We start from the raw sequence: 15,048 nt of genomic DNA on the forward strand, positions 1-15,048 counted from the left end.
AAATATTATAATAAATAAATATCTAAATATCTAAATATATATATATACTGTTCACATAAAGTGGGGTTGTCACCACTAGTGATGCTTTTATTTTACATTTAAGACATTTCACTACAAATTATATTATCATTTCATATTTCTTTCTTTCCATAAAATCCAAAAATTTTGTAAAAAAAATAAATAATAAGGCCAAATAATCTGTAAACATAAAGTGGGGGTTCAAAAGTCTTAGACCACTAATAATGCTTTTATTTTGCATTATGAGACATTTCATTACAAAGGATATTACAAATTAAATTATATATTATACTTAAAAAAAAAAAAAAAACTAAAAGTTTACAGGTTTAAATAAACAAACAAATGTTTTACACAAAGTGGGGTTCAAAAGTATTAACATTTAGAAATTATGCTTTTGTTGCATTTCAAAACATTTAATTAAAAATTAAATATATAATATACATACATGGATAGTTGGATGAATGGATAGAATAATTTATTATTTTTTAAAAACATTATATTTTTATTTTTAAAAAAAAACTAATATTTGAGATGAATAAATAAATAAAATTTGAACAACTTTTTGATTCCCACTGTATGTTGCATATGTATGTGTTGATTTAAATTCAAGAGACTTACAGTTGACTGTGAGCTCAACAGTCTGTGTGTCCACTGCGATGTCGTTGGATGCGGTGCATTCATACACTCCTGCTCTGTATCTGCTGATGAAAGGTATCTCCAGAACCTCACTGTCTGAGCTTAGGCTGTCATCTGAAGAAGAAAACATTAAAACATGACTATGTCATGATCTGTATTAAAGCTCTCATCTCATCTATGATTTCTCAAATCAAAACTACAACAACAACAACAACAACAACAACAACAAACGACTTGATTGGTTGGATAGAAGTCTTGATCCTGCAACAACAAAGTGTTACTTGGCTAAATCACATCATGCCGCATGTGTCTCATTATCACTGAAGAGCCGAAATGTGTCTGCTTTTTCTTGGGTACAATAAGCCACACTGTAGAGCATGTTGATGCCCTTCTTTGCAAATTCAAACTTCATCTTCCCTGAAATACTGCTGCTCTGATGTATTTATAGTCATTTGTGTCCTATTGTGGGAGAAGGCGACACTAGAGATATGAAATTCAATTCAAAAATGAGTCTCAGTCTCCGCGCAGCTGCTTTGAAGTGTTCGCATACACACCGGAGTCAAACTGCTAAAACATACACCGCCTTTTCATGTTCACGAAATCCAGACTGGGGGAAAAAAAAAAAATGTTGGTGAGATCCTTGTGATGCAGTTCTCAACGTCAAGCGGTAATACGCGGTTGACTTAAATAAATAAATATCGTCCCCGATGTAGTTTCTGACAGCAAAATAACACTGCATTCACTTAAGGATGTTCTGAAAGACAGTGTCTTACACCTGGGAGAGACTGTTAACGAGAAAGAAAGAGGCACTTCCTTTAACCTGATGAGGAGTGTCAACAGAGCGCTCTGGAGAAAGAAGCTCATTACCGTTCAACACGGTGCACACCTCGCTGCACTGAAGTCTACTCAAAAAGGCTCTTGTATAAATTTATTGTTGCATTGTTTAAAAAGATCCCGTCTTAAATTCAAACAATCAAAACGAACCAATTAAATCCAACCCTTTGAATAGCACTAGAGCGTCTTTGCAAAGCGAGCCACAGAAGGAGAGTTTCTACTTCATTCAAGATGCTCCTTTTGACGTTTCCACTGAAATATGCCCGTAAGGTTCTAAGCATTTGATACCTGGTCTAGCAGAAAAGAAACATGGTGCTTTGGCATCAGGTGCATCGTGGACTGTCTTCCATCAAAGGGAAGATTGACAAAATGGGACTGTTTATTTCCATCAGGGGCTTTGGGTTTCACGGCTGCCATGGAGGATTGTATCAAGGCGAAGCACTTGAAGACTGACATCTCAGGCTTTTTACTTCATCAATACGCTCCTGAAGCACATTCATTATGCATGTCTTACATAACGCAACCGCTTTTGTATATTCATGGCCCCCGATGGCATTATAAGTGTCAGTCAATAGTACGCCCAGGGTTTGATTTGTGATATTAGCGCAAGTTAAAATCAAATGGCTTTTGAGCTGAAATGGTACAAGTATTGTACTGGGTGTCATAAAAAATAGAACAAGCACCAAACAACTGGAGAAACCAAACCCACAGAAATAAAACAGTCTGCCCTCCACACTCGCATCCTCAGATGGCATTCTCACTCATGAATACTGCACACAAAAATGCCAACAGCTTCTTGAAATCTCCATTTGTCAAGGTGATAGAACTAATCATTTTGTGAAAGCTTTTCTGTGAGTGCTATCACATTTTACCTAAATATTTGTGACACTAGTCCACAAAACCAGTTGTAAGTAGCATATTTGTAGCAAAAGCCAATAATACATTATATGGGTCAAAATTATCGTTTTTTTTTCTTTTATGATAAAAATCATTAGGATAGGGTTAGGGTTAGGGTTAAGTAAAGATCATGTTCCATGAAGATGTTTTGTACACTTCCTGCCGTAATTATATATCAACATTTGATTTTTGATTAGTAATATGCATTGCTAACAACTTCATTTGGACAATTTCAAAGGCGATTTTCTCAGCATTTTGATTTTTTTTGCCTTAGATTACAGATTTTCAATATACAATAATAAATCAATAATCTCTCGGGGAAATGTTGTCCTATCCTAACAAACCATACCACATCAGTGGAAGCTTACTTATTCAGCTTTATGATGTATAAATCCTAATTTTAAAAAATTGACTCTTATGACTGGTTTTTGTGGTCCAGGGTCACACTAAGTTAGTTTTAGCTGAGGACCTAGAAGCAGATATCAACAGACAGAATTTACATTTTAAGTCATTAAACAATCCATCAAGATTATAGGGATAAAGGTATAGTTGAGCAAAAAAAAAAAAAAAAAAAATTAATTAATTCTTTCATTCATTAATTAAAAAAAAAAAAAAAAAAAAAAAATATATATATATATATATATATATATATTTTTTTTTTTTTAACAACCCTGAGACAGATTTTGTATCAGATTTTTTTTTTTTTTTTTTTTTACATCTGATACACTGGGCTTTGTATTCTTAAAGGTATAGTTCACCCAAATTGTTTTTTGTCCATACAATAAAAGTCACTAAAATAAAAATAAAATATAAATACATAGATAGCAGTGGTGTGAGATAATGTCTTCAAATCTTTTTTTTTTTAATCAAATGTAAATTCATGTCCCAGTCACATTTTCTTGGTTAAATAAACATTACTTACTATCAGAAAAAAGACAAAAACCAAACTATACTATTTTATATTTTTGCATTTACAATGTAAATGTACAAGTTAGTGTTTTTAAGCATTTTACATATATTCCAAGATAATAACTCAAGGCAGTAACAATTTAAACAATATATGTTATTTGTGAACTTACGTTCAGCTATTCTTTTTAATAGTTAACTTTTAAATATTTTTTTAGCTCAGTAAATAATATATACAATAATAAATCAATAATCCTAATATTAAGCTTAAGCTAATTTCTTTAGAGTAGCTTTTACTTTAATTTTTATATTCATTTTATATTATTTTATTTTTAAGTGTTTTGAATGCATATTTTGTTTCTATTTTACTTATTATGTATTTTTATATGGTGTGTTTTGATGTTTTTAAAGCGCTAGGAGAAATAACATTTAAAGGTGCTATAAAAAATAAAGATTATTATTATTATTAATATTAAATATTAAATATTGGTCACAGACAATGAGATTTACTTTAAAATTTACTTACTGAGTTATTTACTTACTTTTTTAAATTAGTCTTCCCATTAACACCATTATATTGTTTATTCAGACTGATTTGCGAATGCGGAGCACAAACACAAGAGGCAGGATTTATTTCATGAACCAATCACAGCCGAACATAACCGTCATATGCAATCATATCACAATGGAGCCATTGCCTCCTCTCACGTGACTTTCCCCCATTCATTCTCAGTTCCCCACACCAAATGTACCACTTGCTTTAAGGGGTTTGTTGAAACTAAAAAGCATACAGATATTCTAACAATACCACATTTTTGAGTTTTTCCAAGCCAGTTTGTTATTGTATCAATAGTTTCAGAAAACCAGTCCTGAAACTGCATGTGAAATGTGATTTGTTATGTTTCTTGTCACTCAGACAGGCTCAAACTGGACCAGGTTTTATATTGATATTCAAAAGTATGATTATATAAGATAGCAGGCAGAACTAATCTGAAACTAATCTTTGAAACACTGTTTTAAATTCACCTTCTAGAACCATCGGACTGTCCTAGACCTCTAGCTAAAGTAGCTCATCCCAGTATGAGTGTAAAGTACTGCAGCAGAGCAGAGAGCAAGGAACTAATACTGCAGAGCTGTAGTACACACATACACACACAAAACCCCAGAGAGAAGGAAAGCAGAGTTGGGCAAGGTGCTGAATCAATCCAGGCACAGCTGAACGTGTCATCTTACGAGCGACAGGTTCTCCGTCTGATCCCTCCAGAGCAGCGGGGCAGGAACGCCATTACCGCACCACCTGATTTCCTCCGCTTCTGTTCTAAATGTGAACCAAACACCAAATCTGCTCACATCAGCGGTCAGACGATATTCCATTACCCACTTTTGGTACACGATACAATGGGTTGTTCGATTAGTCACGGCTATGATGGAAGTGTCCTTTTGTCAGTTAAGGAAGAATTATCTGTTTATTAATTTAGAAAACAAAAGGTCTATTAACTGACATAAAATACAGACTTGACTAGTGCAAAAGCTTTAATGTATTATCTGCTTGAGGAAAACAAACACAGATAGTGTGAGTCACACATATGCCCTGCAGATATTTATTGGCTTTATTCAGCTGAGATTGTTGTCAGCAAAGATAATGCAGTTTGACAGGCTTGCTTTGATTCCAGCCATCAAATATCTTCAGTCCTTGAGTCTTTGTTTGACTTAAAAATGCAAAGTGAAAGCCACATCTGTTACTAATGCTAAAAGATGCTTTTGTTTGTGCGAACGAGCGCGAATGCGCTACATTCGTATGTATTATATCAGCGCAAAAAACGCCCACAATCCAGTTTAATCACCTTCTTAATGTGCTGAAATATCTTAATTAGGTTGTTGTTATTCTCCCCGGCTTAAATGCATGTGCGAAATTGGGTGTTTTGGTAAATTCGGCTCTTGAATGGAGACTAGATGGAACAGCGGGCTGTGTTTGATTGGAGAGACAGACAATACGAGCTTGGATACAAATGGAAAGATAAACACACAGCAGAGCACATTAGCATGGGGTAGTTTGCGGTTCCACAAAGTAGTTCACGTATCCTCATCTTTCTAAACCCCCAAAGCCATCAGTCTCTCTTGAGAGAGGGAGAAACACCATAACCAGACCTGACCAGAGTAATATCAATCTATAACCCCACTCCAAATGCATTCATTTCACTCTGTTTCTGTCATCCAAAAAAAAGCCCCTCTCGAAAATAACCAGAGTCAGCACAGAACTGAGGAGGGGAGGGCGGGAGAAAAATAGCGAGCGGGATCGGCAGAGTAGAACTGTATTAGCAGTTAGGGCTAGCGCTCAGAGGATCATTTGGTTCCTGAAATGAGCTGCCGAACCCAAACGCACAGCAGCCTCATTACATAGACGGTTATAAACAGGATTAATGCAATCACAGCTCAATAAAAACCTCAAGCAATGTGCTCCACACAATGTGCTCCTCACTGAGCCAAAACCCTAATTCGCACTGATCTAATAGGAGTGTTCGCTCCTGGGACACAGACGCTCATTAAAAACAATGTTTATTCAAGTCGATTAAACAGCAGCAATGATAAATTAGCAACATTATTGACCCTATTCCTCACCCAAAGGTAAAACAGCACAGTAACACAATAACAACATGTTTACTCTTCCCATACACACAATGCAACTCACATGCCGCTTGCTCTGATCTTTAGCCCGCTGGATTTTACACAGAGAGAGAGAAATATGGGATTGGATGAATATTCCTTTTTAAGGATTGTAAAAATAAGTAAACAAGCCTTCCCACCAAAAGGTTTTGCGCTGATCACATGAAAGAAAGACCAGGCGCAGCCTGCAAATGATTCATTCAAGTGTGTAATATGTCTATTAAACAGCCTCAGGGGATAATAATATTAATATCTCGTCTTAACAGTTTCTTTTTAAGCATAAATGAACTGTTTGTTTGCGTGTGGAAGGCAGAACATTGGCTGTCATCCACATCCTCATGCGTGAAGTACTTTGAGAAAGGACTCTAGTGCAATTCAAATAAAATATCCTAATCAGTATTATTGTTTTTACAGTAAATTACATACAATTATGTTTAAAGTAAGATTAATATACTTGAAAAGCAAAATTGTGCAAGATAACTCATTTTCAGGCATTTTTTAAGCATAAACATCACTAATTAAATGAACTGGATGTAACAGACAGTGGTGGACAACGTACACAAATGAAAAACTTGAGTAAAAGTACAGATATGTATAATAAAACATCACTCCAGTAAAAGTAAAAGTACTCCTTTTTCAATTTTGCTTGAGTGAAAGTACAAAAGTAGTGACAGAGGCAAATTTATATAGGCTACTTTATTTAATTTTATATTAGCAAGTATTTTTATAATCCTACTGATCAAAATACGTGGGATTTTACCTAAATAACTACTATATGGAGTCAAGATACATTTTTGTTGTTGATATGGACTACACTGACAGCAGTGATGTAGTAATGTTCACTGTGAAACTTTCACTGCGATGTAAAACAGATTTGAGCATCTAATTTTCACCAGTAAGAAAAAAGTGTTTTGAAGCTTGTTGTTTTGCAGAACGTCACAGTTTTATGATATGAGAATAAGGCCTGAAGTTAGAAAGAACATTTAATTATATTTTCATAATGATTTTTTTCTTCTCAAACCTTGTTTGTGGTATAACAACACCCCTGGCCAAATGCCAAAAGAGGGCATCACTTCCCACTTTGATAATTACTGTAGTTATCATGTTTTGAACATCACATCCTTTCTTTTTCCCTCATATGTAATCTAGGTGGTTGCATAAAATATTTGAACTTTATATCTAAAAGTTACCTCACATTAGCACCAGCAAGCTTGTTAACTTGACAGGTAGCATTAGCTAGCAATATTTACTTATTTTCAGTATGGTTATGAATAAACATTCATATCTGTTTACTCAAGTAGTTGATCCAAACCATATAAAAATTTATACTGTTGATAAACAATATAAAAACAGACGTCAAGACGTTACATAGGGCAAAATGCATAGCATTTGAATAAAACTGCTAAAGTTACAGTATGGATCATTTGAATCATGAGTTGTCGACTCGAGAATAGCTGTAACTGGATCATTCCAATTTGTGAATGAATCGTTTGGTGAGATTTGCAAACCACTTAAACAGGTTAATTGAAAAGAATCAGTTTGTTCATGAATCAGACACCGCTTCTGTGTCTCGGAGCATGTGATACATTATGAGGAGTAACGGTTTTATGAAATGTAGTGTAAAAGTACAAGTTACTCAAAATAAAACTTCACCAATTCACCTAAACATGAAAATTCTGTCATTAATTACTCACCCTCATGTCATTCCCAACCTGTCAAACCTTCATTCATCCGAGAGCTTTCTAAACCTGCATAGACAGCAATGCAACTGACACATTTAAGGCCCAAAAAGGTAGAAAGGACATCTTTAAAATAGTCCATGTAACATCAGTGGTTTAACCGTAATATTATGAAGCTACGAGAATACATTTTGTGAGCAAAGAAAACAAAAATAACGACTTTACTCAAGAATTTCCTTTCTTCAGTGTCGGTCTTGTCGGAGTGTTTTATATGCCGACTCGCGCATATCATCTGCTCCCTTCGATCGCGTCTCTGGACCTGAGCCAAAGTCTGGAGTAGACTGTGCACGCTGCTGCGGTTTGCCTGACATATTTACACTGTCTGAAATGTTCCCTATTGCCTACATTAAGCACTACATGACATTCACAGTACAGAAAATACTAACACTGTGAACAAGTGACCGATCTCTGCCACAACATCTATTTATAGCATAGGGGGCGGGACGTTTCAGATTCTAGAGCGCATTTGATTGGACAGAAAGTTTGATGACAAGCTGAAGTGAAGCGTGATATTGAGTAAAGTGAGAGACTGTAAGTTTTGAATGCTTATATCTTGTAAACGTGAATTTGGTCATTGTTTTGGAGCACACTACCTTATAGATAACCGTAAAACAAAAAAACTTTAATTTTGATTTCATGTGGACTTTAATGTCCTTTGTACCGTTCTGGGCTTTGAACATGTCAGTTGCATTGCTTTCTATGCAGGGTCAGAAAGCTCTCAGATTTCACCCAAAATACTTTAATTTGTGTTCTGAAGATAAACAAATGTCATGAGGGTGAGTAATTAATGACAGCATTTTCTTTTTGGATGAACTATCCCTTTAAATCAAACCTTAATATATTATGCAAATTTGCTTCCCAAATAATTTTCTCTTATTTTGTGGATGTTGAAATATTTTTCCTGGAAAAAAATAAAATAAAAACAATAATGAAAAGTATAACTGGAGAAGAAAAGTATCTTATAGTTTGCAAATACAAAAAAAAAAAACTATGAAAATTCATAAGAGTATAAAAAAACAACAACACAAAAACAAAAAAACCTTCTGGATTTCTAGAAACACAACATAAATCACTGGCGCTCTAAAGCATAAGGTTATGCAAAGGTTTCTCGGAAAAGCACATACTGTTCTAGCGAAACAAAAGCACTATAATATTCATGATTTCAGCAAAAACAGCTGGTCCTGTACTAAGTTTCAGTTCTTAGTTGTTGTAGACTTTGTGCTTGATCAATAATTCAGGCTGCTAATAGCCAGAACAACACAGAATCTCAGAATTTGTGCACATTTCCACAAAACTAGAACATCTGTCAATAAAGTTCTACACATCCACTGACTTCAGTGAGTTCATTTACTAAATATTTTAGCTAATCTGAAAATGCATGAAAGTGTAGCACTTTCATTTTACATTTCCTGCAAAATGATGGTAATTTCCCATCATTAACTGTGGCGCTAATGGCCTTAAAATCACATTTCAGCACTTTTTAAGTAAATGCATTTTGCCACAAATTCCATCTAAACCACATTTAAATGACCCATCGACCTTTTCTCTATGACATAATCGTGATATGTTGCTGTTAGTGTTCACTACAGCGTTCTACACATGAAGGTGAACTCTAGAAAGTCATTAAAGCACAAATAACATTGTTGTTGCATGTTTCTTTAATGAGAATGGATGATAGCAGGCCTAGCTGCCCTCTTTAGATTAGGATCTAGATAAAGTAAGGACTCAGTATGATCGTAATCTAGAGAAAACTTACAAGCGAGTGATGTGAGACCGGAGATACGGCGCGACATCATGAAATCTCTCGATTTATATAGAGAGTCCGGAGAAAGAGCCGTGTGGCTTTGAGCGAAGTGCCATTTAAAGGTCGGAGATGTGTACTTACAGAACTAAGTGTGACTGGCAGACTTATTTCAGGCCTTTATTGAAACAATGTGGAAACGCTGCGGTAAATCTAAATGACTGTAGTACGGTGAATGCTCGAGGGAGCAGGTGTGCTTGACATCAACAGGCTCTCTTGTCTGTCTAATACGAATTTTTACAAGAAACAAATCTCTACAAAACAACAAATCCTGGTGCTATCGAGATATTAAGATCTTATCGCAAGGGGGTCTGTGTCTTAATTAAGTTTCACACGTCGTTTGGATAGCTTCCGACTGATTTCAGCCCCATCAAGATTCTTGGTTGCCAGCTCTTTGAAGATTATGGCACGCTTTTACAAAAGCAAATCAGATCTGAGAGCCAATGAAGTGTTAAATTGATCAAACGACACAAAACCACGGTGTTTAAAAGTGGTGTAATGTTACTGACGCCAACACAACCCACCATTTCAAAGACTAATCCAAAGACTTTTTGTTTAGTTTTGGAATCAACATAAAATCAAAATTAACCTTATTTACTTCCTTCATGTGTTTTCCTGGTCTTATAAATGACCATCAGTTCATATTCCAAATGAACAAAAATATGTTTGTCTAAATCTTTAATCAAAATCACTTTGGTCATGCTATTTAGGCATTGTTTTAGCAAATCGGCATATGGCCTAACTCCATTCTGGTATGCTCATTTTTCAAGACCAATCAAATCCTAATGAATAAAATCAAGTGTAGATCATTTTTCCTTGTTAAATGTTTTGTATATATCTCTTTTCAATAGCTCTGATATTATTCAAGTGAAATCAAAGAATGAAACTACTGTGATGTGATTTCAAACAAAATCAGGCCAAATCAAAGCTCATTTGGGGTTTGAAACAGCTTGCCAAAGCAAACTTTCTGGACTTTATTATGAAGAAATGTTTCTTAAATACTGTTTTTTCACTACTCTCATTTTTGTGGTGTGTTCATTTTATTTTTGAGATGAAAATGCACAGCACATATTTATATTCAACTAAACACCGCTCTCAACAGCACTGGGATGTTCACTAACAGTATATCACTCCTTGTGTATATTAAACTTCTTTTTACCCCTAAGCGAAGAATGACAAAGTTCTCCTCAGTGAGTATATCTGGGTCTTAAAGACGTTCACTTCCATAACAAAAATTCACAGATAATTTACTCACCCCCTTGTCATTGAAGAAGTTCATGCCTTTCTTTCTTCAGTCGTAAAGAAAATATGTTTTTTGAGGAAAACATTTCAGGATTTCTCTCCAAATAGTGGGCTTGGTGCCTGTGAGGTTGAACTTACAAAATGCAGTTTCAGTGCAGCTTCAAAGGTCTGTAAACGATTCCAGCCGAGTAAGAAGGGTCTAGTGAAACGAGCAGTCATTTTTTACAATTTATACACTTTTTAACCTCAAATGCTCATCTTGTCTAGCTCTGCGTGAATTCTGGTTCAAGACAGTTGGGGTAGAAAAACTCCCATCTCATTTTCTCCTCCAACTTCAAAATCATCCTACATCACTGTTTTACCTTTTTTTGTAAAGCGTGTTTGATCTTCTTTGCATGTTCACTTTATTGGGTCGGTACTTCTGCAGCGATGTAGGATGATTTTGAAGTTAGTGGAGAAAATGAGATGCGAGTTTTACAAAGCAAACATACAAAAAAAGTAAAACGCCAATGTTATATGATTTTGAAGTTGGAGGAAAAAATTAGTTTTTCGGCCTCGTAAACAGACAAACTAACCACGCGTGACTATTCCAACATGATTACGTGATTTCCTTGGATGTGATCATGTAGAGCCCTTTGAAGCTTCAGTGAAAGTGCAATTTGGACCTTCAACCCCATTGAAGTCCACTATATGGAGAAAAATCCTGGAACGTTTTTCTCAAAAACCTTAATTTCTTTTCAACCGAAGAAAGAAAGACATGAACATCTTGTAGACATAGGGCTGAGTAAATTATCAGGAAATTTTTATTCTGAAAGAGAACTAATCCTTCAAGATTGAAATCTGTTGACAGTGTAAGTATATATCAGTGTCCACCTGCCAAATGATGTGGGAAACGTCAATTCTGTGGTCCAACAAGACTCCGACAGCTGATCGTCTATTCCTCAAAGCAGCTGAAGCTCTTAGCAGACAACTGTACCGTATCATAATGGAATCCCATTTGCAACTCTTTCACTTATCTCCAAAAAAAAAACCTAGAGCAGTCACTTCTGTGTCACATTAACATTTCAATTACCTGATCCTTGTAACAACACAAAAGAAGAAAATGGGGGGTGTGCGGGGTGCATGAGCAGGTACAGCGGTCCAATTGCACCCCATGAATCATAGCGCATTAAAATGCAGTTTTTCCCTGATTAAGTGAAATGGTGCACGGCAGAACAGAGGCGCAGACAGACCCAAATGGAGCTGATTTGTTCATGTGGCCTGCAGATAAGCAAAATGGACCACTCAGCTTCTATGCTGCATACACAAACACACACATCCACACAGTCAATATACACACACAGCTCTCAGTGAAAAAGACACCTAATATATTATCTTGCCCATGCTTAATATGACAGTGGGAGGCAGCATTTTGCTAAATCATCAAGGAAAAAAGTGCACCGTTCTTTGTAATGGGAAAATACATCAGCAGTACTGGACCGATATTGCGGTTTCGGTTTAAAGCCAAAAGCTATTGACTAAAGATTTGCTGACTTTTAACTGATTATGTTAAATATTTTCTGCACGTAGAAGCATGATATGCATCTTACCTGAAGGTGATAGCATCCTCCAGGTGATGGCAGGCTCTGGTTTTCCATTAGCCAGGCACATTAAAGTCACGTTGGAGCCTTCATTCACCACAAGGTCCTTTGACAGGTTCACAATCTTTGGAGGAACTGTAAAACAAAAAAAGTTGTCGATAATGACACATGATACTCTTTATGATGAATGCAGACCGCCACATTTAAGGTCTTTTCTACAAAACATAACTCTAAGTATCAATCCTCTCTTTAAAAAAGATACGTTTCTGTCTCATTTTGTGCTTAATTTGATTTGGATTTAGTTTGGGAAACTTTAAATAAATATCACAAAGGATCTAACATATTTCTTGGGTACTATTTCTATTTGGGACTGAAAAATTGCAAAGTAGACACATTTCACAAGGTTGATTTATTGATTGTCTTTGCAGTTTGAACACAATTTAAACAGACTGCAGAGCAAGCCACAATTCAGGCCTTTATGAGGGCCTTGCAAAAAGTCTACAACTCAGCAAAACTAAAGACGTTACAAATACTTTATTTAGTTACCCTACGGGGAACAGCGGTAAAGGGTGTCGACATCCTCACTTCAGGAGAGCAAATTATGGCCTACTTTTCAAAAGGAGTGTTAAACATTCACTACTTTAAAGTAGTAAACTGCAGTCAAGCCACTGAAAAATTCTGATATATGTTTAAAAAGATATTATAAGGTATATCTTCACATTTTAAAGGGGGAAAATACTTTTAAACATATGCATCAATTGATTAAGTCATATTCCTGTCACAAAAACAATACATTTTTCAATGAATGAATCTCATTTAAGGTGAATGCATTACATTTTAATGCATTTTGATTAATTACTATACAAAATCTAAAAAAGACAAAATACCATAATTCATATAAAAATACAAGTTGAAAACAATTATGAACAGCTGCATTACAGTATTTGTATATTTAACGTATTTCCAGTCTCCAGCTATAAATTAGATACAAGTAGTACACTTTAGCACATGGAATAAATGATTATTTTAAATACAGTAGTTTTTATTTTATTTTATTTTATTTTATTAATTTACCTAAATTTAATTTCTTTATTTTATTTTTTTTCTATTTTATTTATATGCTATATTATTCTCATTTAGTTTTATTAATTTAATTTAATCTAATTTAATATCTTTATTTTATTTATTTTATTATTATTTATTTAATTTTATTATTTATGATTTTAATAATTTAATTTAATTTCTTTATTTTATTTTCATTATTTTATGTTATTTATTTTTATTTTATTTCATTTTATTTTATTTTTTAAGAAATATATATATTTTTTTCAGTAAGTAAATAGATCAAAATTGATTTGAAATAAATGCTGTTCTTTTAAGCTTTATTTTTAACAAAAAATCCAATAAAAAATGCACCACGGTTTCCACAAAGAAAAATAAATAAATAAATAAATAAATAACAGCACAATTGTTTTCAACACTGATAATAAGAAGAAATATTTCTTGAGCACAGATCAGAATATTACAATTATTTGCATTTTATTGATTTTATTTATTTTATTATTTATTATTTTTATTTCATGAATTTTATTGTATTTCTTGATTTTAATTTTGTTATTTTGTGACTTATTTTTTAAATTTCATTTTATGTCATTTAATTTTTTATTATGTAGTTATTTTATTTCATTTAATTTTATTTAATGTTTTATTATTTATTTTATTTTTAATTTATTTTTTATATATATATATTTTTTTGTTATTTTATGTTATCACATTTTTTATTGTATATTATTTTATTCCATTTTATGTTATTTAGTTTTTTTATACATTTATAAAGTTACAAAACATTTTGATTTAAACAAATGCTGTTTTTTAATACTTTATTTTCATCAGAGAGTCCTTTAAAAAAATGTATCACGGTTTCCACAAAAAAAAAAAAAAAACATTTTCAACATTAATAATAAAAAGAAATATTTCTTGAGCACCAAATCAGAATATAATAATTATTTCTATAGGATCATGTGACACTGCAGAATGGAGTATTGATGGTGAAAATTCGGCTTTGTCAGTACAAGAATAAATTGTAATTTAAAATATTTAAAAGTTGAAATATATTTTTTTAAATACCAAAAAAATGTTCACAATATTACTGTTTTTAGTGTATTTGTGATCTTTAAAAAACCAAAGTCAAAACCTTTTAACAGTAGCATTTTTCTTCCTTTATATTAAAAACAACCTTGAAGAAGACATTAATATGTATATTCGCATGAAGTGAAATCCAGTTTGTTGCGGGGATCTTGGAGGAATCAAGATTGTTGAGCTGTTGTTTTCGGCACAGGCACCCTGAGGATTCACACATCCTATTTTGAGTACAGAACCACGAATCCCTCCAATACCTTTACAAGCTTTTCCTCACAAAACCACAGCTCATATTATAAAAATTGTCCTGCAACATAAAGGTCAGTTAAGTTAAAGGTCACTTTGGTATAATGTCTCCAAGCTCTGGAGAGCATCCTGCACTTTTGCCTCAATGATGGCCGGCAAATATGTTTGACTTGACTGTCGTAACGGTAGAATAAAGTCCTTTAGAGGCCATTAACTAATTCCCTCCACTGTAAATGAAGATCCACAACATAGCAGAAATGCTTCTGTTGAAAATTAATTCAATAAATGCCTTCGGGCAGCGTACGCACAATATCTCCTTCCATGAAACCTTACAAAACAAAACACA

At 33.8% G+C, this 15,048-nt stretch overlaps 1 protein-coding gene across 9 annotated transcripts in view; it reads right to left on the bottom strand.

Annotated features, from left to right (window-relative positions):
- Window positions 1–15,048, bottom strand: part of ntm (neurotrimin) — a 398,170-nt gene that overhangs the window by 15,003 nt on the left and 368,119 nt on the right. For all 9 annotated transcript variants that reach the window (XM_051120656.1, XM_051120657.1, XM_051120655.1 and 6 more), the window contains 2 exons: window positions 12,327–12,452; window positions 637–768 (listed from right to left, as the gene is read on the bottom strand). In XM_051120656.1, the coding sequence (XP_050976613.1) occupies window positions 637–768; window positions 12,327–12,452 (258 nt within the window). The remainder of the gene's footprint in view (window positions 1–636; window positions 769–12,326; window positions 12,453–15,048) is intronic.

Source organism: Labeo rohita, chromosome 10 (assembly GCF_022985175.1).
Source record: "Labeo rohita strain BAU-BD-2019 chromosome 10, IGBB_LRoh.1.0, whole genome shotgun sequence".
Lineage (NCBI taxonomy): Eukaryota > Metazoa > Chordata > Actinopteri > Cypriniformes > Cyprinidae > Labeo > Labeo rohita.